Source organism: Sebastes fasciatus, chromosome 2, assembly GCF_043250625.1.
Source record: "Sebastes fasciatus isolate fSebFas1 chromosome 2, fSebFas1.pri, whole genome shotgun sequence".
Taxonomy (NCBI): Eukaryota; Metazoa; Chordata; class Actinopteri; order Perciformes; family Sebastidae; genus Sebastes; species Sebastes fasciatus.
The window spans coordinates 26,222,691-26,247,959 of NC_133796.1; the positions used below are offsets into that span (position 1 = coordinate 26,222,691).

General features: G+C 40.9%; 2 protein-coding genes across 2 annotated transcripts in view; both read left to right on the forward strand.

Annotated features, from left to right (window-relative positions):
- tmem276b (transmembrane protein 276b) overlaps positions 1-12,286 on the forward strand; it is a 179,404-nt gene extending 167,118 nt beyond the window's left edge. The window contains exon 5 of the transcript XR_012591455.1: positions 12,276-12,286. The gene's annotated coding sequence lies outside the window, so the exon portion shown is untranslated. The remainder of the gene's footprint in view (positions 1-12,275) is intronic.
- Positions 1-20,038, forward strand: part of igdcc3 (immunoglobulin superfamily, DCC subclass, member 3) — a 71,066-nt gene extending 51,028 nt beyond the window's left edge. The window contains exons 7-14 of the mRNA XM_074615991.1: positions 430-595; positions 10,736-10,983; positions 12,584-12,748; positions 13,424-13,612; positions 14,937-15,041; positions 15,259-15,394; positions 15,514-15,724; positions 16,194-20,038. Of these exons, the coding sequence (XP_074472092.1) occupies positions 430-595; positions 10,736-10,983; positions 12,584-12,748; positions 13,424-13,612; positions 14,937-15,041; positions 15,259-15,394; positions 15,514-15,724; positions 16,194-16,319 (1,346 nt within the window). The 3' untranslated portion in view covers positions 16,320-20,038. The remainder of the gene's footprint in view (positions 1-429; positions 596-10,735; positions 10,984-12,583; positions 12,749-13,423; positions 13,613-14,936; positions 15,042-15,258; positions 15,395-15,513; positions 15,725-16,193) is intronic.
- The last annotated feature ends 5,231 nt before the right edge of the window (positions 20,039-25,269 follow it).

Sequence of the window (25,269 nt, forward strand, 5' to 3'; positions counted from 1 at the left end):
AACTTTATTTCTGTACAAACGTGTTGCTGTTTTAAAGCACATTAGTCCCAAAGTAGTGCTATGGTTGATTGTCTTGCTCTCTTCCTTCCACTTTCTTGCTTTTCTCTCTCTCTCTCTTTTATTTCCCTTTATCTGCATCGATCTGGTGTCTCTTATAATCCTGCTAATTGACCCTGAATTATAGATTTTCAACAGTATTTATACCATACACCTATAATGCTGCTTCTTTATGATAGAGGACAGCTGCCTGCATACCTGGTGGGCTCAATTATTTTCCCTTTCTCGCTCTCTTGCCTTTTCTCTCTTTATCTTAATTCTTGCTCTGTTTTCCTCTTCATCTCTTGCTTTCTGATACTTTCTCTGATCCTGCTCAATTCTTCCAGTTTGTTTCTCTCTAACATCTGACTCTCTGTCTCCTTCCTCTTTCAGCTCCAGCAAAGTTTGTTCAATCTCCGCAGTCCATCGCTCGGCCCGTCGGCACCACCGCCATCTTCACCTGCCAGGCGCAGGGTGAGCCTGAGCCGCAGCTCACCTGGCTGAAGAACGGGCAGATCCTGGAGCCTGGGGGACACGTCAAACTCAGGAACAACAACAGGTGAGAAAAAACTACTTTTCCTTGTATTCTTGTGTAAATTTGATCATATATACAGGAATACCCACAGATTCGTCAGGGTGCAGAAAAAATAACAAAGCAATAAACAAAAGCCTGCAGTAAATAATTTGGTGAAACTTATCTTTTTCAGTTTTTGGTGACACTGTCAGAATTAGTGTTTCTACAAAACAGCCCCTTTTTAAGCTTTTGTAGTGTTAAGCGAAGGAGAGGTCTGCTTTTTTTCTTGCCAATTTTCTTGGCATCATGTATTTTGAGACTTCTGCAGTGCTTACGTCTGATGTACAAACCTGATGTTTATTGTTCATATATTTTACATATGCACATGCAACAGGATTGAGACTTGGAGGGATTTTGGCACCACTTTCTAAAATGCCACCCTTTATATAAAGCCTTTGTTAGATTCTAGATTCTGCTGACCAAATTTGAGATGGACCTGTTGAATCCTCTAGGAGGAGTTCCGAAAAAGAAAAAAATACCTGTAAAATGCCTAAAATGGCATATTGTCACGTGACCTGTGCATCATCGTTCAAGGTATTGACCATTCCTTCGCAATTTAGTGTCACGTTAGCCGGAGGGTTATGCCAACCAAATTTGAAACAAGTCTGATAGGAGAAGGAGTTCAAAAACGTTTGCATGAAATATAAATTTCACAAACAAAATCAAAATGTCCGACTTTCGGTTGGGCGAAGCTAATGAAAACTAATAGAAAATATGTCCAAAATGATGAGAGCAATGTGGGTACCAAATTTCGAGAATATCGGAGAAATTATGTCCCAACTATGGCCTTCCACACATTCCGGGGCGCTGTGTAGCCAGCTGGCCTCGCCCGAGCCCAATCACTGCAGTACTTTGTAATTTTCTCTAAAAAGCTCTGAAGTTTGTGCCAATTTTCGTGAGTTTTCAAGCATCCTAAGCCCCTCAAAAATGTGATTGCACAGCAGAATAATAATCTCCACAAAAACAATAGGTTCCTGGCACTTTCAGTGCCAGGGACCGTTTGGCCCTGGCACTTTCGTGCTCGGGCCCTAAAAAGAGCCATTATGTAGGCCCTCACATAATGTAAACTGTCATTAACACAGCGCAGATTCTCCTCCCATCCATGACGGCATTCACTGTATCCTCACAAAGTTGGACCCAGCTCGCAGAAGTAATATGGATTTCAGTATTAAACTACTGCCTTGATCTGATCATTGGCATCATCAAATGTTCAATTTCTCTGCGTTTCTGTTGCTTCCAATGCGGCAGCTGCTGGAATTCACGCCTGCCAAGACATGAGCCTCAATTTATTTGTGCCTTTGTATGCGAGCAGCGTATTGACTGGATGTTGGAGGCTTTCCCATGGCAGTCCCCAGGAATGTCATGAGGAGGACCCAGCAACCAGCTCTGCTAGTTACCATTCTCAGTACCTCACACTGTAAAGGCTGCATGTTGCAGTGACTGATTTGTGTGTTACAGCGCCGTATGAGTCAGTGGAGTGCTATCTTAGAGATAATATAGAGGAGTAATTACATGTTGGACGGTCTGATGACATGTCACGATCAGCAGTTTTCCTGCATGCGGTTTCAAGGCATTGCTTGGAAAGGATCAAACATGTGTGTCCGGCCTGTTGCTAGTACAGCTGGGTGTGAATGTAAACTACTATCCATCCAGCAAATGTGTTAATGAGTAAATTCTGTTGTGCATTACTGCATGCTGAAAGTTAAATTTTTCCAGTTGACCCTGGCAGCAAACCATCCGTGCATGTTGTTATTATTCATAAAAGAGAAGTATGAAGTGAATATATTGAATTTGCACCCCAAAAAAATCAATACTTGCACTCGGTAGCAGTGAGTGAAGGGGAGCAGACACCTCCATCACTCACGCACACTGCTCCACTCCCACTTGCCTCCACCAGTCTATATTAGTCAGAGAGATGGAGCGAGGGACTAACAAAGGAGGAAAGAGGAGAGAAAAGGAAATAAATGAGAGGCCACACTTAGACATAGAAAAAAAAAAAGGAGAAAAAATGAACGGGTGGTCAAAAGAGAAATGATGAGTCGGCAGGAAGAGCAAATGAGAGAGAGGAAGATAGAGTGGGTGGTCAGAGAATCACAGCGTTTTCCACTTGCCACCATTAGTGTATGCTATAGACGTGCTATAATGTGGATCTCATGCATCACGAAGCCCGCTCTGTGATTGGTTAAGGAGGCAGGCCTCAGCTTGAGATCTACCATTAGCTAATTATCTCATAAACTCAGCTAGTTGACCAGGAAATGCAGTCAGCCATTTACAGAACAGAGCAGCTTGATGTGCATCTTTTTGCACTGAACTGTGAGGTGAGTAGTAGGATACATTACTGTCTTATTCACTATCGCAGTCTCTAATATAATATTACTTTATTGTTATCTAACCCTGTCTCCTACAAAATATTTATATACAACTGATTTGTTATGCCAGATACGTTTTGGAGTAAACGGATCTGCTTTCTGGATTGTGTTCACTCGCAACAAGGGCTAACAATTATTTTCCTCATTGATGGATTAATAAATTATTCTTTTGGTCTAACGTTATAATATTTCCAAAAGCCTTAGTTGACATGTTTTGTCCAACCAACAGTCCAAAACCAAAATGTATGTAGTTCTGTACTTTAATCAAAGTTCAGTGAAAACCAGCAAATATTCACATTTGCAAAGTCAGTACCAGCCAGTCATTTGGGAATTTTTGCTTAAAAAAAATAATTATTAAAAATGTCGGCAATGTTGGCGACTAATTGATTAATGGACAAATCATCTCAGCTCTATGTGCAACATTTCTTTTTTCCAATCATGCAAGTGTGATGAATCACAGAAGGAGATCGGCTTGGATCACAGGTCATTTTATACAGTGAGGTCAAACTTCAAAAAAGCGATGAACTGCCAGTGTTGCTGACTTGGCGACTTTCTCTCTAGATTTAGTGACTTTTGGAGCTAATGCTGCTACTTTCATTGGAAAAGAGTTGGCAACACTGAGCTGGGCTTTTTCGGTTGGATCATTTAAAAAAAATAAAAAATCTAGCATGCTCTTGGTAGTCAGTCAAGATCACCGACCCCGCCTTTAACCGTGACCACTTTGAATATTTTGCGTGGCCAGTGAACAGTTTTCAGATTTGTTCAATATAAACATGTTTCCTCATTCAAAACATAATTTAGTGGAAATGCATTTCCTACAGTTAGATTAGATTATGTTGACCTAGCTGACACTTTTGAATGATTGTCCATTACATTACTTTTACATCTCATGTACATACTTTGAAGGAGCCAGGAGTTGAACCTCCAACCCCTACTGTATGATTAGAGGCCAACATGCTCTCCCACTGAGCTATTATGTTGTTATCGAGAGTTTGTTGTATATGTTTGCTGGGTATTGTTTTTTAGTTTTCTTATATTTTATATTATATTCTTATATATATTTTTTTTTACATGTTAAAAAAAAAATCTTGAAAAAAATCTGAAACAAATAGCCACCCGTAAATTTTGTGTTACATCCAATTTTATAGGAGGTCGGTTTGGAAAATTCATAATTTTACCTGAAGCTGAAAAGGCCACTTGATCTGTTTTCTAGTGTAGAGGAGGTCCTGAAAGGAGGGAAAATTATGTGGCATAGGGCACAATTTACCTCCTGAACCAAGCCAAAACAAAAGTAATGATATGCAAATGATATTCAACAGCTCCTGGCAGCACAACGATCCTGTTCTTATATATATACATACTCTGTCGGCTACGAGAGGCTTGTATATTCAGTGAGTGCAGCATACCTAGCAGAGAGATTTTAATTAGGGTTTGTGGTGGGTATGACTGTGTGTATGTGTGTGTGTGTGTGTGTGTGTGTGTGTGTGTGTGTGTGTGTGTGTGTGTGTGTGTGTGTTTGTGTTTGTGTAAAAATATCCACATGCTGAGGTTTCTCCCCCTCAGCCATCTCTCATGACGCTGACCTTCAAAAGCAAATCGGACAAGGGAAGGAAGGGGAATCGATTGTACATTTCATTCACACACACGCATGCACACACATTAATCAAAAAGCAAGTGAGCCCTGCGTGTGCACAAATAGCCCTGCGGTGCATGCAATCATTCATTTTGTGCACACGCATAATCAAACATGAAAATTCAAAGACGTGTTGCACCCCTTTATACACACACGAGGAAGACGCGGCTACGTGAAGGACTGCATGAGATGCGGTGATGTCAGAGAAGAGCTGATTGGCTTCTTCAGTAAACAGACGTTGATGCTCAGGGTGAAGCTGTGTGTCTCTTCACACACACACACACCTGCACACATGCTTGCACACGTTATTGCTACCCCGTTCATTATTGGCCCTTGCTGACCAGGCTCCTGTAAAACACGCCATTGTGGCTATTTGAAGCCTCTGTGAGAGCTGTTGCTAATTACGTATAAGGACTCGCCTCAGTCTAAAGTCTTTAAAGCTGACGTGTGTTATCATCCAACACGTACAAGCTGTGATCTCACATCAGACAGTGTAATTACAGCGAGGTGGAAATCCAACCTGTGTTGTTTTAAAAGTGATACTGCAACTGATGGTGACGGAAATTAAATTCTCTCTTGAGGTGAATGAAGATATGAAAGAAAGATCCCATGAGCGCTTTTCTAATTTACTTAAACGTAGGATCCTTATTCACCGGTGGAGAGAGAGTTTAAGTTGTGTAGTAAAGAAAAGAACATGCTTCAAGTGTGTGTGTGTGTGTGTGCGTGCGTGCGTGCGTGCGTGCGTGCGTGCGTGCGTGCGTGTGTGTGTGTGAGCGCCGTGGTGTGTTTTATAATTAATGGCCAACATCTGAAGGAACAGGCTACCACACAGACCTGGACATTTCGTTGCAGAATCCTTTCAAAGGGTTTTCTTTTTCTTTTCTTTTTTTCCTTTTTTCTTCTCTTTCTTTCACCCAGACCTGCCTTTCTTGTTTGCGGCCCCTCTCTGCGCCCCACATCCCCCTTCCTGCCCCATTACAGAGAGCTGGGGCCTGGGCATTGGCCTTGAACTCTGACCCCGCCTGTAATCAGTCATATCCCTGGGCCCTTCCCTCCTCTCAGGCCACAGACAGCTCATCGCTCCTCCCCTCCCCCCGTTCCCACCTCTTCCTCCTGTTCTCTCTTTGTCCCCATATTTTTTTTCCCCCTTTCCCTCTTGCTGGATCCAGAATGGCCACGCTGGCTTTTGATGGGGTGCCGCTCAAAGACAACAGAGAGTAAACACAGCCGAACAACGGGCCCAAGGCCCCGCTGTCAGCCACTCCCCTGGCCCACGGCCTTATCCATCAATCTGTGAAATGACCTTGAACTGATGAGTAAATGATGGTGTCAACCTGTCAGGACAGGACAGCTTGGCTTTTGGAGCTCATGTAAGACAACCAAACAGCCCCAAATTCAGGCCATAGTATACCTCCCAGATCTCTTGTTCTCTCTCACTCAGATTTTCATCCTTGTTTTTTCCCTCACACATTGTTTGGATCTTTGGTGGCCTTGCTCTGCTGTTGCATATTCATGTATTTCAAGTCCAAACTATCTAATTGAAAACGTTTTTAAAGAAAGATTAAAAGAGATGTCCTTTGAACTGTGTGTCATTTAGTAATTTCCTTGACTGAGAAACTTTAAATGAGAAAAAGTTGAACTTGCGATTTTTAGTTAGGTTGAAAAGCATATGAAACTAGAAAACCTAAGGAATCATTTGGGACCAACCATGTCATACTAGCTCTGACCTCAGGATATGTGAATGTAAATAGGTTCTATGGGTACCCACGAGTCTCCCCTTTACAGACATGCCCACTCTATGATAATCACATGCAGTTTTGGGCAAGTATTAGTCAAGTCAGCGTACTGACAGCTGTTGTGCCTGTGGGGCTTGAGTTTGCCATGTTATGATTTAAGCATATTTTTATGCTAAATGCAGTACCTGTGAGGGTTTCTGGACAATATTTGTCATTGTTTAGTGTTAATTGATTTCCAATAATAAATTTAAACATACATTTACATAAAGCAAGCATATTTAGACTGCTCCCGTGTTGATAAGAGTATGAAATACTTGACAAATCTCCCTTTAAGGTACATTTTGAACAGATAGAAAATGTATGATTAATTTGCGATTAATCGTGATTAAATATTTTAATTGATTGACATCCCTCCCTAGACTTCTCTTTGACCTCTAGAAATAAAACAGTTGTCCAGACAAATAACTTTATAAGTACAGTAGAGCTGCAACGATTGCTCAATTAGTTGTCAACTATTAAATTAATTGACAACTATTTTGATCATCAATTAATCGGTTTGAGTAATTTTTGAAGGAGAAAAAGGATTCTGTTAATTGAACATCTTTGAGTTGTGGACAACACAAGGCATTTGAGGACGTCTTCTTTGGCTTTGGGAAACACTGATCAACATTCTTCACCATCAACTAATCAAAATAATCAATAGATTAATCGATGATGAAAATAATCGTTAGTTGCGGCCATAAAGTACAGTGTACATTTACTTACATTTGTTTCATTAAATATAACTAGTATTACTAGACAATCCAAAGGATTTCCCCTGAATAATGTACATGTTGTTTCTCTTGGTCTTTCATTAATTCAACACAATTGTGATTCAATCTAAAACAAGTTATTCTAAACATCCGGCATCCGTCAGGTCTTTTCTGAGAAAAATATCCTGGTACAGGAAGAAATGTGGTTTACATTTCCAGCTTCAGCAGCAAACACCTACTTCAAACAGAGACACTGTGCTCCTTGTTTGCCCAATTATTTCTAGAAAGTGTCCAAAAGCACCTCCGCTCACCAAAGATGACGCCAAAGTAAAACCAAAACACAGAATCGTGCAGACTTTAAATGAAGTCATAGCCAAAAAGAAAATCTCAAAATTTAGGCAAAATTGCGTTAATCATTAATATGTTGTGATAATTTTCTAAAGGAATATGTATACAAACTCATTTAGAAGAATTACATTCTTTTAATTACACCCCTGAATTACTTCTCTGTCTCTTTCTCTTTCATATATTCCGATATGTATCCTGTCTAAAATGTTGAAACCACTAAAGCTTTCATCCTGGAAGTTGGAAAGGAAGTTTTTACAGCAGGTGTGGAATTTCATAAGCGACACGTCAGCAGGATCAGTCTGCATGTACGTGGCTAGGCATGCATACATGTGTGTATTCATGTGTGTCTATGTGAGTTAGCATACATGCGGTCGGACGCTACTGTACCTTCTGAAACAAGCAACGTCTTGTGAAATTTCCCTACATTCCGCTCACACACTCAGGAGGCCCGTCCAGGCCCGGTGGCATCAGGGGTAGTGCGTCCCCGGGGGCCTCTTGGCTGCGTCTGTGGCGTCTGGACAGGGCTGCCTGTCTGCAAACACTCCATCCATCGCTGATATGAAAGGCTGTCAGAAATGTGATGGTTGAGTAGCGAGCTGAGGTCTGGCGACTGCTGACACCTCCGAGGTCAAAGGTGAGATTGGCTCGGAGAGGGTGAAATACAGAGGGCCTCTTTGACCTGATAATTATCCAGATTGAATCCACCTGGCCGACCGGAGAGAATAATAACTTTTCAACCTCGCAGCCTATTCTGACCCAGATTAGAGACGTACAGTAATTGTATCCCAGCACATCAATTTTGAAAAGGAAATGGAGTGATTCACTTCTCCATCCTGCCCGCTGACCCAGAAGAGCACTCCCCTCGACCTTACAAATCCATCCTCACAAACCACGTTGAGGCTGGTATGACTTCAGCGCCGTCTGAAATGCCACTTTCCTCATGTCCCATTTCACAGGTCCAGAAGGTGGCAAGCAATAGACCACGTACACCGCACACAGCTGACATGTTGTTCTTTCAATAAATGGCACGCTTTTCCTTACGGGATCGTCCTGGCATTTCTTAATAAGTTTTGATTTAATACACCGAGGATCCAACCTGTCCGTCAAAGAAAGATGTCAATCTGCTCGACAGGTTCTTACAAACTGCAAGTGACAGATTAGGCGGGATGCTGCAGGTTATGTTGAACTCCTGTGGCATTCAGTTGTACTGCTGAAGCACAGCATGAGAACCGGGAGCCAGAGGGTTTTCTTCCCTTTTATTTGAAAGATGCTTCTGATCTCTTAAAATGCCGCGACCGAGGGCTTGAAGTAGAGAAAATGGACAAAGCTACAACTCAAGCCCTTCCGTATTCCCAAGGTATTCATTATTTGCATGTTCTCACTTTTCTTCCGCACATATTTATACCTTAAATACAGCAGAAATGGCCTTGGTATGAAAATGGCATGAAGAAATGTTTTGTGCCACGGGGGTCTCATTTCCATAGTATGTTAAATGTTTTATTTTTCCTTTTGCCTTAGAGGAGAGGAGTGGATTATGTTTCCTACTGTGTGTACACCTACTCAACATGCACACACACACACACAAACACAAACAATGCTTATATTTCTTCTATAACAGAGGACAGGCCAGGTGGGAGGGAAGAAGAAGCAGAGATGCAGTAGATAGACAAAGAGCAGAGTAGTGGAAGTACGATAGTGAGGAGTGGATGGTTGGAATAAAGAGAATATAGAGTGAAGGCATTGAGTGGGAAGTTGTGTGTGCGTGTAGGTATGAGTGATGAGGTGAGTACATATGTGTGGATGGACAGATGAAAGCTTTCACTGATGCAGGCATATTACATTTATTGAAATAGTGAAATACATTTATATACCCCAACGGGAGTTCAGTAGAAGACAAATCAGTTTGAACATACACGTTCTGCATGAGTGAGGATCTTCTGTACAGACTGCTGCTGTCTGGAGCGTCTGATGTGTGACTCCTAACTCACTCAAATACACACACAGCTGAACAGAGTACAGTACAGGTACCTTGTGCTCTTCACATACTGTCACATTCACCATCTTTGCTGTATGCAAACCTTATCTGAGGTGTGAATTAACAGTGCATGTATTCTAGAGCTGCAACGATTAGTCAACCAATCGATTGGACAAACAATCGCCAGCTATTTTGATAATCGATTAATCATTAAAGTAATTTTTCATGTAAAAATGGCAGAAAATGCTGTTTTCAGCCTCTCAAATATGGAGATTACCTGCTTTTCTCTGTTTTATATCATATTAAAGTGAATATCTGGGTTTTGGACTGACAAAACAAGACATTTTAAAGACAACTTGGGCTTTGAGAAACTGGGACGGACATTTTTCACTATTTTCTGACATTTTGTAGACCAAACGATTAATCGATTAATCCAGAAAATAATCAGCAGATTAATCGATAATGAAAATATTCGTTAGTTGCAGCCCTAATTTATTCAAGTACAAGTAATTTATTTCTGGGAGGCAAGTCACAAGTTACTTTGCAAGCGATAAACCTAAACATAAAATGCGAGGGAGGGAACACATTTGGTGTTTGTCAGCAGAATATATAATATATCAACCCACGACCGCGGATCCAGTGACACTGCGCATGTGTCATACTCCATAGCTCAAGACCAATAGGTGCATAACACATTTAGATGAGTCTGAAAACAGTTCAGTTATTATTTTGTTTCTATAATTGGTTTCCAAATTCTTGTGAGCGTGTCCTATTTGACATTAATAACCATAACTCTTGAACACACATATCGACCGTGAATTATTCCACAAGGTTAGATTGCATTTACGCCATCGGTGGCGCTACAGCAACGTGGTAAATTTTAATTTTAATCTGTTTTGTGTATTTTGGAGCAGATATGGGTCCAGATGCAGATAAATATTTGTTCTGCTCTGCAACATGTTGTTGTTGTTGTTGTTGTTACTGCTGCTGCTGCTGTTATTGTACAACCTTGGGGCTGGTAGTTTCACATTAATATGGGCAGGTTAATGTGTGAAACAATTATTATTATCTAACTGTGCGCTTTCTACTATTAGATTGGTACATTTCACTTTAAATACTTTTTGAAAAATTGAATGAGTTACTTTTAATTAACAACTATTCAACAGTGAAATTGATCTTTTGGATTTAGACTCACATGCAGTCGTACACAATCAACTCTTCTGTTTCATATCGGTGTCAGAGAAACTAAACTTCCCCATTTCCTTTTTTCTTTCCTTCCTGTTCCACCTCTTCTCTCCTGCTGCTCTCACAGCACACTGACGATATATGGTATTAGCCAGGAAGACGAGGCTATCTACCAGTGTATCGCTGAGAACAGCGCCGGCTCCACACAGGCCAGTGCCCGCCTCACAGTGCTCTGGGCTGACGGACTGCCTGGCGTGCCCGCCCACGTGCGGGCCGAGGCCCTCTCACCCACCAACATCCAGGTGTCCTGGAGGGAGCCCGACCAGAACACTCAGGACATCATCGGTTACGTGCTCCACATCCGCAGGACTTCAGGTGAGGCTGCACCGAAGATCCACATAGTTTTATGCAATAGATTACACAAAAATAAGTTACCATAAATGATCATGTAAAGAAGCTGTTATACTGAAGTGATGAAGATAAACAGTACAGACATTGACAGCGAGGGGCCTGTTTCACAGAAACAATTTGCGAGCACTGCTTTATACACAGATCACAAGTGGTGCCAGCATCCGTCTGCACAAATGATCGTCACTCCCCTCTTGCATGCTTAGTGTGGTGTTTCTTGTGATTAATTAAATGTGTCAGAATCAACACGCAAGGAAATGATTTCATGTTGCAAGTCGCACGTTGCAAATTTGGTGAAACGGGCCCCAGACAGATATAACCCAACAACCGTATCAAGAGTCAGGATTGCAGAGTACGGACACTATGATAAATGCACCGTTTTTAGTGTTTCATATCATATTTACACTACTTTCATATAGTATAAGAAAATATTGAAAATATTGAAAATATCAAATATCGCGATGTTATGTTTTGTGATACTGTATCAATTCTCAAAAACACTTTGGTGACTTTTAATTAATAATTTACATGCAAAGATTAACTCCGTCGATACTTTATTTGATTGGCAAAGAGATGCTCCCTCTTAAAGACGTACTATGATGCTGGATGTTACAGCGACTGATGAAGACAAATGCAGATGCCACTGTTCTGATTGAATAAAAAAGTAAAATTGATTTACTCAGTTTTTATACATCTGGCGTATTCTTTATACTACGACAGTTTCCTAAAATTGGATTTCAAAAATCACAATATACAGTAACTCCTTTCTTACTGTGTCGCAATATATTGCATCGTAACCCCTGTATCATGATACGTATCGCATCGCCTGATTCCTGTACGTGCATTCATAGGAACAAGCAAAAGGGAAATGAATACCTCCCAACAAACTAAAAGTGTGTTCAGTGCTACAGTACAAGTCCCCAAACTCCACTATACAGATGGATATAATAAGAATTACTAAAAAATTTAATTTCAGATTTTTTTTGCCTCGGGATCCATACAGTATGTATGGACTATCGGTATGATGCTCCCTGTGTGTGTTGTTTACGCGCATACAGTGTGTTTGTTTACGGCTTTGTGCAAGTGTGTGGTGAGGGCGCCAGCTGCTGTTCTCCTCTGTAGTTTCATCAGATGGATAATTAGGGGCCCCGGGGGCCAACCAATAGGATCTGCTGTAATTACCCTTCCAAGATGGTATGGCCCAATGGGTTGAGTGCTGGAGGTAGATAGTGGTTATGGTTGGTTGTCTCTGGATTGAGAGCGATAAAATGCTTTAACACATCCCATGTAACTCCCCGTTTTACCCTCTCCATCTCCTCACTCCACCCCTGCAATTCAGCCAACCATCGCCATTCAGGCTCCCAGCGCCAAACTAGATTAGCTATTACCTAACAGAGCTGCTCTGATAAAACCAGTGAAATGGGCAATAACCATAAAATGATGACAGAAACAGATTGTATTTATTGTTTCCTCTCTTGATCCCATTTTCATTACTTTAATGCCTGCTCCTCCTTCTCTTGTCCTGTTTGGCTCTCCATCTCTTCCTCCTTCATCTTTCCTCCTGCAGACCCAGCGGAGATGGAGTATGAGGAGGCCGTCAGTAAAGTGACGCTGCAGCAGGTCATCAGGGACCTGGAGCCATCCACCAGTTACACCTTCTACGTCAAGGCCTACACATCCCACGGGGCCAGCAAACCATCGGACAGTGTCACCGAGAGCACTCATGGGGAGGGTGAGCTGGAAGCACAACACACACACACAAAGCATATATTTCACCAATAATAAACGTGCATAGAGGTTTACAATAGAGCTTTGTAGTGATTACTACAGTAAGAGTGAAAACTCTTTAGCAAGATTTTAAATAGCAGAAATGATGCCTTTACTGTAAATATCACTGCACATGAGGATGTTATTTTACAAGTTGTTATTGAGTATTATTTTTATATATTAAAATTTTTAGAATAGGCAAAAATAACACATTTATACTGTGTGCATTCAAAAAACTGCATGTTTTTGCCCAAAACTGCATGGGATTAGTATAAAGTGGTAAGGAGGTTCCTTACCAAAATTTAGCCTAACTTTGGAGCGTTATTTACCCTTTTTCTTGACAAGCTAGCATGACATGGTTGGTACCAATGGATTCCTTAGGTTTTTCTAGTTTCATATGATACCAGTAGCTTCACTAACTCTAAAACCAAGCATGCTAGAGCCTCCGAAAGACAGTGAAGTCAGCAAGTCTTTTAATTAAAATAAGAAAATTCGCTAACATCTGGCGGGCAAAATCCAACCTGATGGCGGGCCAACTTCGCCCCGTGGGCCCCACTTTGGGCAACCCTGCCTTAAGTGCTGCTACTATCATATTGTTGTACCACTACCACTGGTTGACAGTCTGTATTTTGTGTTGCAGTGCCAGCGCCTCCTTCCCTCTACACCAAGGTGATGAACAGCAGCGTTATACAAGCAACGTGGGAACCTTCCTCCAAGATGGGCCAACATCAGGGCTTCAGACTGTACTACAGAAGAGCCCACACACCGCTGTTCATTGGTCCCTTCAGCTTCTCTCGCAACGTCACCCAGTACAACATCACTCAGCTGGGTGAGATGTGTAGTTTCTTCAATCTATTGTGTAGTGTCTTAACTAACATTGTAATCTTCATTAAAGAAACCTTATTTGATACTGTGGTCTGGGCGTGTAAACAAGCATCTCACAATCTCTCTGTGGAACTGTGCTGAAGATTAAACTAGGACTAAAAACACGCACCTCCTATTATTTATTTTTTTTAGGTTTTTATATAATTCTGTAGTTTCTGTATGTATTCAAATCTGAACATTCAAATTTTGGTCAAAGTATTTTTTAGTGTCAAAATGCTATTTTCCCAAGCCCTTCTAAAACCTTTTTCCCCCATGACCTGATGTAGGTTTCTGCATGATGACGCTGCTACATGTACAGTATACAGTATATACATCCTTATAGTCAGTGTGTATATTCAAATACAGTAACTCAGATGACAGTCGGCATGCTCCCAGTTTGGAGAAGCAGACAGGGTACCGGCACCGAAGCTAAGCAATGCACTGCTGTGGATGCCACGTTAGTTTGGATCTTAAAGTCACACAATAACACAAACAAACGAACCGATCAATGCAGCAGTAGACCAGCAACTCCTGTGTTTCTCGAGGTAAAATTACTGTTTTTGTAAATGTCTGTAGTCTGGTGTGGTCTTGAAGACCGCGATATAACGGCTTCAGTTCCACGTTGGAAAAAGCTGTCTGATGGCAAGGTAAAGCGATGAAAATATTCTAAATATAGCGTACACTTAAACTGATATTGATTTTTTTAGGTGGCTAAAATAAATTTTTCTGCTGCTCCCGTCCACAGACGCTTTACCTCGCCGTCAGACAGCCCGTTCCGACAGTAACTAAAGCAGTTATATCACGATCTTCAAGACCAGATCAGACTCCAAACCCCGAAGCAATAACTTTACCTCGCAGAACGTGGGAGTACACATACAACCCAACTTAAAAAAATCCAAACTAATCCTTCCAGTTATTTCCAAACTTATCACAGCTAACATTGACTCAGCTGGTGCTAGAGTTTACATTATTCATAACCTTATTGATTAGCTTACTTTGGAAACATACGTCACTGCTTTTTGCAACGGCTGAGTGGGCATTTCCATTTGAAAAAAACAGAACAGAACCGAGATGGACCCGCCTTTTAAAGGTTATTTATGAAGCTTCCCGCTCCAAATATCAGCAAGGAAAATGACTACCCTCATAAATATCGGCAGAATAAAGAGAACACTCATATGTTAGGAGAGTTGACAAAATGTTTTTTTCCCCAAGGTTAAAAGAAGGAACAAAGATCGCCTGTGCTTCATTCATTATCTGAACATCTCTTCCTGTCTTTTCTTTTTGTCCAGATCCTGCACTGGTCTATGAGATAAAGCTGCTCGCACACAACCAACACGGAGACGGCAACGCCACCGTGCGATTTGTTTCGCTTCGGGAGGCGATGGAGAAATCTGGTGATTATCTGACACAACACAAACAGAGCCACACGTAGTTACACACTGTCCCACATCACCACCAGTGCACCCAAGTTTGATTTGCCTCACTGAGTCGTCTTCTGTCTTGAGCAAAGTCAAGCTGACCGTCACAGTCACACACACATGCACACCTCCCTGACTTGTTTACACAAACTTTGGTGGTGGTTTGACTGTGAGGTGTTCTGTCTCTCCTCAGTGTTGGACGTCCCATGCGACTGTGTGAAAGACGAACAGAGCAAAACATCCACTACAGGCATCATAATCGGCATTCACATCGGAGTCACCTGCATCATCTTCTGTGTGCTCTTCCTCGTCTTCAGCTACCGCGGCAGGTCAGTGTGAGCATGATGTGTAAACCCCCAACAGCAACAAAACAATGGAAATAACTTGCCAATAATTGTTGTTGAAGGTTAATGTCGGTCTATCATGTGTGTGTTTGTGTAATCCCCAGGTTAATGATGTGTAAGACGGTTCAGGCCACCCCCCAGGCGGGCCACAGCGCAGTGCTGGAATCATCTTCCTCTTCCCAGGGGGCCTCTGGGCTGAACGGGGCTGCCAGGAGAGAGATGGAGGTCAATGGCAGCGCAGCGGGGAAGAAAGTGGCCGACAGCAACGAGCTCGAGAGACTTTTCACTCAACCCACCACACAAGATACATGCATGGTGAGTCATGATAATGAGAAATGAAGTGAAGTGAAAGCTATTCTGTGTTAATGTGACATGTTTTTACACAAACGTAATGTTGTTAAAAATATTTTATTGGAACTATCAGTTCTGTCCATGGAGGGAAATTACAAACCAAACTGTCCATTGTAAACATCCACCACAGCTTACAGCCTAATTTCCTGGTTTAAAACAACTAAACGATTAATCGAGAAAATAACTGACAGATTAATTGACAATGAAAATAATCGTTAGTTGATAAGAACTAAAAAACTACATTGAGGTAAAACAGTAAGGAATTAAGAGAATAAACAAAAAAACACTAAAATAGGCATCCTGGCTGGGAAATCTGCAGATTTATAGCCATGGACCTTTGTTTCCTGTCTATCTCTACTATCTGTCAATATAGGCCAAAATGTTCAATGAATGAATTAAATGTAACTCTATTTAATTATGCACTTGTTTCCAGTCCGACTCCTACGCGCTGAACGACACCCAGCTGTCTACGATACCGCTGGACGGGTTTGCGTTGGAGCGAGAGACGCAGTTCCAGGAGCCTCCTGCGGCGGGAGCGGGTCGGCAGGACCAAGGCTAGTCACGTATGAAGGCCAATTCACACGACACTGTCCACAGTGTCCACTTAGACTCTTCTCTCACTCAGGTTGACAAGTGTTTCCTTTCAAAGTAGTTTTTCCTTTTGTGCAAAGATTTTTTTTTATTGGTAAGTTAAGAAGTTCTGGAGGATCTAGGACTGTATATCGGAGTGTTTTTGGGCCTGAGGTTTGGGAGAGCTCTCTTCTGACAGACGGCTGTTTCTAGCCAGGCAGGCCAGTTCAATATTTTTTACAATTTGGTCTTTTGTTAATTTTCTGGTGTTGGGCAGCACACAGAATAGAGCCCCCAGAATGTCCTCGTTATACAATGATGATTTTATTTTTAAGTTTATAAATATATATATACATATATATCTTTATCACCTATATGTCAAAGTGGTTATAAGTTATTGGTCTTATCTCTACTTTTCTGTGGATGTCAAAGACTCCTTCTGCCTGCTCTCACCTACCAATGATTCCACCTTCTCGCTCACAGAAGACCTCAGCCTTCGTCCAGGGATTCGATGTATTCTGTCTCAGGACTTTGTTTCAGTGATATCGACATTTTTTTATGAGTTCTCGGCCTTCATACAGGCACTAGACTTGGCTGTGTGAACCTTACGATTCAACAAAAACCTACCTCAGCCGGAATGAATGTGTTGCGGGAAGCTTTTAGGGACTTTACCTTCCCCTGTGCTCACAATTACTTTACATGCGGAGGAACTGATTGGTTTGAAAATTACAAGATCAGGTGCCGCACTACCTCAGATGTCAAGAATCGTCTCTCTTCTTCTGCTTGTCGAAGCAAAACGAACAAAAAAACGAGTATCCAACATAAAGCACTTCCAAATGCTGAAGTTAATGTTCTACCTCAAGATAACAATGTTAATGTTGTCGCTGTTGTTGTTGTTGTTTGTCTGTTTATTGCATAATGAAAAACCCTCTTTTCCCCCCCTCTCTGTGAAATCCTGGCTTCCCTCTGTTGATGGTGTTTGTACATACAATGTCAGTACCTCATGCAAGTGACAGACTGATAACACTGTTGTATGAATTACAGTATGTTAGGACGATGTATGAATTATGCTGTTCCATTGTAAGCTTTTTTTTTTTTCATTCAAAATATATATTTTGTTCCTCCAGTGGAATGAAAAGAGCGTTAGAGATACACTGCATCGCTAAAAATATTTTCAGGACTATTTACTGCTCAACGAGACGTGATACATAATGTTCAATTGGACAAGAGGCAAAATAATATTATAAACAGACATCATATACAGTATGTGTATGGTTGGATTCTGTGTGCATCTGTGTGTGTGTGTGTGTGTGCAAATATGTTTTATTGATTGATTGAATGTCTTCATACATATATGATGTTTGTAAAACAGGAAGAAAATTAAGCACAAATCTTATCAAAATGTCCAAAAGTGTAATGACTTAAAGGAATAGTTTGACATTTTGGGAAATACGCTTATTGGCCTTCCAGCTGACAGTTAGATGATACCACTCTTGTGTCTCTGTGTTATCTATGAAGCTACACTATATCTGGTAGGCAATTCACCAATAAGCCAATAAGCATGTTTCCCATAGTTTCAGCTATTTATTTGATTTGAATTGGCCACAGTGTATTTCTAACCTCATTCTGGATATTTGTTGCTGCAGTGCTCTTAGTGATTTTATTTTCACGTCACATTATCTGCCTCCTTTTTTAAACAAAGTAGTAGCCTTTTAGACTTATGGTGCCCAGGAGACTTGACAGTTGCTGATCATGCTTGACTATTGTTACTCTCTTCCCAAAACCACAACTGCTGCTCATCCTCCTCCCTCCTGCCAACACTGACTGGTTAAAGTGCTTCAGGAACACCGTGTTTATAATATCGCCAGATGTTGACGACCACAGACAGAGAGCTGGCTGAGGGCGATAGACGTCGTTGGGTGGCTCTACGATCACAGGGCTTCTCTATGCGGCTCTCTGCTCTGTGTCGTCACATACTGTACAGGACTTGCTCTGATGCATCATGGTTACCTACCTCAACCCTGTTTTTGGCCTTTCTCTCAGGTCTTAATGAAGGAAACATACAGAGTACGAGTAGAGGAATACACACATATAAATTATATATATATATTGCAATTGTCGCCACATGCTGGACAGACAGAAAGGGACACAGACACACAAATGGAGGGAGAACTTTTAACGACCTTTATCTCGTGCACTAACTGTTAAAACGGTTTAAGTTCATTAGTTTCTAGTGGATGTGAATGTTGGTTATAAGATTTTTTTTTTTCATATCACAAGCTCTTAACTTTATTTTTTCTCACTGGTGTTTGACTTTATATCCTCTGTTGAAAGTTTATCCGTGAAAACGTAAAGTGGGTGGCACTTACAACTCCAAACGCGCGCACAATTTATTGATTTGATTTCTGGCTCTTAAACCTGAATGTTACTCGTCATTACCTCAACTATGCTGCATTCACGTGATAGCGTTCAGATTATTTTTATGAGCAGTGGAGTGGGAAAAACCTCCGAGTTGTAAAACCAAGTCGCTGACACAGCGCTGTGGAAACAGCTCTCAGATAGTTTGGTGTAGTTCGTTCAACACACATGCTAGCTTTCTCCTTTTTTTGCGTTCGCAAAGATAACATTTCTCTAGTTTACTGAGAGGCAGCAGAGCATGCAATGAGTTTGTATCCTTATACATCGGATGTATCAAGCAATTTCTGCTTGATACATGCATACAGTCTTTTCAAAATAAACTTCCATTTTCACAGGAAACAACTTGGTTAGGTTTAGGCAACAAAACTGGTTTGGGTTGAAATAACCTTATGTACAGAAGTTACATAACAAAAACTACTTAGTTAGGTTTAGGAAAAGGTCGTGGCATTGGGGCTAGCATCTTGAGCTAACGCATGAACACTGCAGAAGTCGTAATAACTACAGGTTTTTCCCATTTTGCTGACATTGCGTGAATGCAGCACAAGAAGTAATGAAAATGTAGGAAATTGGAAAATAGTTTTCAAATTATTTTTGGCTCAATATGCTACATCGTATCTTCTGTTCATCCACGACATTCCACTCGAGAGTTGTTTGTGCCCGCCATCTTTGTGTGAACTGCATTATACACAGTTTCCAATGTAGTGATCATCTTCGGTACTGTAATTTTATGCCTTTTTAAATGTATTTGTTTATTCTTATTTGTTTGCAGATTTTCTCCTTGCATCCATTTATTGTATTTAATTGTAGGCTTTTGGTGTTAATATCATATTACAATAATGGTACTTGTCAAAATAGCAGAACAAATGCTCGAACCTAAATGTCTCCTGCTTGTATATTTATTAACTAGCAACGTGATATTTTCTCTCCAGGGCTGCTGCAGCCTTAATCAGTGTATTTACTGTTGAGAGTAATTTCACTGGGGAAACAAGTGGTGTGCTTTTCTTCCTCCCTTCCTTCCTTCCTTCCTTCCTCTGTCCCTCGGTGTAATTTAGGGTTAATCTCCTGCAGGAAATTGCCCACATCTCACCCGTGGATGTGACAGGTTTTAGTGCCATACTGTTTAACCTGATTCACTGGGAATGTGGTGCAGTGACGATCATGTTTACGTGATTAGAGTTTGATAGGACAGGTGTCGCTTTGCTGTATAATATTGGAACTTGTGTGATTTAACGGAGCCCTCAAAGCTGTTCTCGTTGACTGACTCCATCAGCAGATGAGTCCTTCGCTAGCACAGTTGGGGCCATATTTTGCAGCCTTGGGAAGTGCTATATCACCAAACTCTGCTCCTGTCAGTTAGCCAGCCTCCATTTTTCTTTGCTCAAGTATCCTGACCTTTGGACAGGGAGAGTGTGTGCTCAGGGACTCTCTGATCCTCTTATATGTGCATCAGCCGGCCGCACTTGGCCTTCTGGACTTCACATGATTTTCCTCTTCAGATTCTGCTTTGTGCCCAGTTCAGACAGATTTGCTGTAAGGGATGCCTTCTTTGTTGTTCATTTACATAAATAAGAGAAAGTGTTGGCAGGATGAGGAGCATTTAACATCCCCTGTTTGGCCGCTCTGCTAGAAACATAAGGGACAATTTCTCAGAAAACATTCGACTTAGTGTCCCAGAGGGTGATGAAAACAAGGACTTAGGGATTATACATTAACATGAGGTTACAATTCTTGGAAAAATAATCTGTGACAACTTCACAAGGAGAGTTTACTTTTGTTTTTAATACTCAGTGAAAGATTACAGTTAATGCCTACAAATCCTTCACAAATCAGCCTGGATTACCTTACAGTAGAAGTGAACTTCTAAGGTAATGCTTCTTGCTATGGAAATCTGATAACTAAAAACCATCTGTAGTTCTGTATTTTATGGTGTTATTCATTCTAGAGCTGAAACAATTAGTCAATGAATTAATAATTATAATCTTTATTTATATAGCATCTTTCAAAACACAGTTACAAAGCGCTTTACCATAAAAACAGAACACATTTAAAACACAAAGATAACGAAATGTACTAAAAGCTGATAACTAAACACATAAAAACCCAAAGAGTAAAACAACTAAAATGTGATAAAACATTAAAATAAATCACAGAAAAGCAATTCTAAAAATGTGTGTTTTTAAAAGTGATTTAAAGGTCACGCCAGAATTGATCGGCAGAAAAATCAATTAACCATTTAAGTCATTTTTTAAGCACAAATGCCAAAAAATGAATCAAGCTTCTAAATTGTGAGAATTTGCTGCTGTTCTTTATCATATGTGAATGTAAACTGAACATTTGGGGGGTTTAGACAAAACAAATATTTTAAAGAAGTTATCTTGAGCTTTAGGAAACTGACGTTTTACAGACCAAACTAATAATTGATTAACTGAGAAACTGATTAATCGATAAAAGAATTTAAATAATCATTACTTGCAGCCGTAATTCATTCATACTTATTCTCAGGTTGTCACAAAGAAGGCATCCTGGACTGGGCATGTGCAGGATTTGTTTTTCATTGCCAGTATATGGCTCTAACTGTCTGTCTTATGCATCAACTGAACACAGGTAACCAGATCAAGTCAGAAGGACAACATTGGACTAGATTGATCTCTCTGTATAATGTCTGTTATAAATGCTGTAACTTGATGGTTGATCTCAGTGGCGAGGATGTTTGTGGGTAACCTGAAATATTCTGGTTACTCTAAAAGTCCTCAGCTTGATGCAACTAGCCTCTGCTTGAAATATCCTTTACATTATGTGGTATTGATCGTTGTGGCACCAAATGATCATCCGATACGATTGTGAATTGATTACATTTCCAATGCATTTATCTCTGTGGTGTTCTGCTCTGAGACCCCGCTGACTCTACATGTCAAATGATGCTGAGTTTAACGATTTTCCAAGTGATTTATACTCTTGTCAAATGGTGATTTAATGTAAATGTACTTTAATGTTTGAGATCAGTATTCTATTTTATATACCTCTGTCATGGAAGCAGATTGAATCCAATGTGTTTAAAGGTAGAAGGCAGAGAGAAACCTACAGTAGATCTGCATGAGAAACGAAAAGCTAACGTGTTATTTAAGCTGAAATGAAAAAGTGTTAGTTAATCCTTATTGGACTTGTGATGGTAGCACTGTGATATTTAGCCGAATAACGGCGGAATAATGTTGTGATCTCAATATGGTGCTATTGATGGTCCCGTCTCACATTGTCGGTCAATCTGTTTTGATGGCGTGTATTGATGAAAATAGGTTGAGTGACCTTTTTCCATTGACAAATGTGTCTTGCCCTCGCTGATGCCTGATGATCACCTCATCCTCATCCTGTTCCCACCAGTCATCCTCACATGAGTGACTCGGGGTGAGGTCCTGTCAGTCCTGTTACCTTTTAAAGTGACAAGTTGTTTTCATTTTCCTTCACAAACCATGTTTGCTTGAGGAGAATGTCTGTATCGATGTCGCCAACGCACTCTAAAGCCGTTCGGTCATCCGTAATTTTGCCCCTGAAATAAGAAAAGAGTAGAATCTCCGCAGGTGATCGACCCCCCACACCTGTCCTGAGAGGTTAGCGTCAAACACGAAAGTCAATAACAGCTTGTCAGTAAAAACATGATTGTTGAAGCTTACGGAGACATGCATTGTAAAATCTTCCTGTATAGAGCACCACATTTACGTTTGTGATTCACAGTCTGAGCTTAAATCCTGCAGCACTGCAGGCAAAGTCTTAAAGGGAAAATTATGCCTATATATTGTTGCCATATGAAACCATGTAGGCGGAAGAATATTTGACCTGCTCTTGCCCGGTGTTGCTGGTTTTCAAGGATTTTACTCATTTGCACAAAATAGAAGAACTGATGTGAGATTAGTTTTAAAGAAAAGTTTTGTTTACGTTGTTTTATTGGCCAAGATAAGGATTGAAACTTTCCACCATCTCCAGTCATACGAGTTAATAAGACATGTTATACAAGGCTGTGTAGAAGTTTTATTTAATCCACAGCTGCAAAATTTATGACTTCATTACGGGGTTTAAAGTATTTCTCTATGAAGGCCCAGACACACCAACCCAACATCAAAGATCTAGTGGCGACGAAGGTTGACCCTTTGTCTTGGCCAAAAAGTTACACTCGAACACACCGCAAAGACTACAGCCGACGGCCAGTTAGCACATACGTTCTGCGCCTGCGTGAGATGAAATAACTCTCCACACCAGCAGGTGGCGGTAGTCTGTATTCGTCATTCAAAAAGGAAAACCGGAAGACCAAGAATGGGGGATATACAAGCCGTTGTTATGATACGTACATGAAACAAATCAGTGTTTGCTAACCATTTTCACACCAAAATAACATCCAGGTTTAACAGTCAAAAACTGACTTAATCTACTTCAGCAGGTCAGACAGCAGTCTGGCAAAGATAACCAAACAACCCCCCAACCACGGACATTCATGACATCACCTTTTTCCAACTGAGCCACGTCTACTTCAAACCAGTGAGGAGATCGAAAACACAAATGCAGAAATCTGAAATCACCAAAACTTTGACTCTAACTTTGGCATGAAATGTTGTAAGACCCCTGTTACTCATCGTATGAAGCTGAGTGAGAAAACGTGTTTTTGGGGCTTTTAAACTGATGATTCTGATGCGTGAAAATATAAACATGGGGCGAAAAGCATTGTAGTCAATCTGCTCGCTATATCAACCATTATCAACCAGGACTACACCACGGAAAAGGCTATATATAGGTTTATATAAAGCTGATCTAATGAGCAGGACATTAATTTTATCACGCTCACACAACATGACCTCAAGCACAACAGTTGGGTCCTGACGTGTTTGTAGAAATTAAAAAAATCACCATCAAACTAAATATAAAACCCCTTTTCTTTAATGGCTTTTATTCACTCTGGAGAAACATTTACTTGCTTTTATACTGAAAGAATTTCTATCTTCTTTTCCTGTATGTGACCGCAACAAAGGGCAAGAGAAGGGAAAGGCTGTCAGCCGTTTTATTCTCAGTAGAGTTGCTTTTACTGGAACTACAGTTCATTAGATACAAGTAAAACTTCTATTTTATCTATGCAGTTTTTATTATTATTTTCAAATCCTACAGGGTTCAAATGTGGTGCCAACCTGAAACCAAAAACCATATGCATTACCAGCTATGTAAACTACTTGTTTAACGTCACAAAAACAAGCCTCATTTGTAGTGTTACCTGCGTTCGATTAACTGATCGACCAGTTGGACGGAACAAAGGGAGCACAAATCCGTACAGCCAGCCCATGATCACACATCTGTTTGTCTGTCTGTGTTGTCTGTCTGTCTGCTGAGGTCACTGCCTCCGTCTGCTGTTACTGTTCCTCCCACAGTTTAATTCAGGTCAATATGAGATGATTTAATAAGCGTTCTCAGAGCATTGTCAGGGATCACTACTGTATGTTTCCACAAAGTTATGTTTCTACACTTCTCTCTCTAGACCAAGGTGTTGGAAGTTATAAATCTGTATACATATCCACACACACAGTGTGTACTGTATGTGTGTATGTATGTGTGTAAAAAGGCAAAATAGACCATTTTTAGTGGTTTGTATTGTTTTAGGGTTCATTGTGCAAAACTGAAGAAAAAAAACAATAACAGTGATAATAAACTAGATCTAGAAATAATAAATCCAGAGACTGTCTTTATTCTGTGTGCGTGCATGTGTGTGTAGGGAGTGTACCTGAGACTTGAGCTCGGTGGATAAAGAAGCGTAATTTACAGCCCAGATGTGTTTGCTTGCTTCCTGCAGTCCGCTGAGATGCAGCAGATCAATGTGACTCAGGCCTCTCCTCTCCCTCCCCTCTTTACTGTCCTGTTCTACTGTTCAGCACATTAACTCATGGCCTGCTGGACAGACAAAGAGTATTGAACATGAGGCCCGGAGCTCCTGGTCGATGAAGGTTGGTGCCGTACTTCTAATCACTGTGAGTCCCAATGCATGATTGAACTTCAAGACAAAGGGGGAGTCCGATATGGATCAACCTCCTCTTTCTGGTTTTCTCTATTTTTGGGAGAGGCATCCGAGGATAATTCCGGTTTATTTTGTAGTTTTGGCCATCATTCCTATTGGTAATGATCTGGGAATAGAGCGACGTCACTAAAAATAAGTCCAGTGGAGCACAAAACATGAGCAGTCAGATGAGCATACAGGGTTAAAACACAGACTGTATACTGTATATAAGAAGTGGACGTAGTCACCTGTGACGTCACTCATTGGTTTTTGGACTGCCGTTTTGAAGCCTTGAGTTCGGTATTTTGGCCGTCGCCATCTTGTTTTTTTGCAACCAGAAGTTACACGAGAGGGTGGAGCAAAGTGCAACCGAACGCTGAATAAGTCATTTTTAGGCTGAAAATACACTGTGAAAGGGTTAAAGTTGTAAGACGAAAACACGGACAACTCCCAGACCGGACAACGCCACGGTAGCGATCTATAAATCACAAGGTAG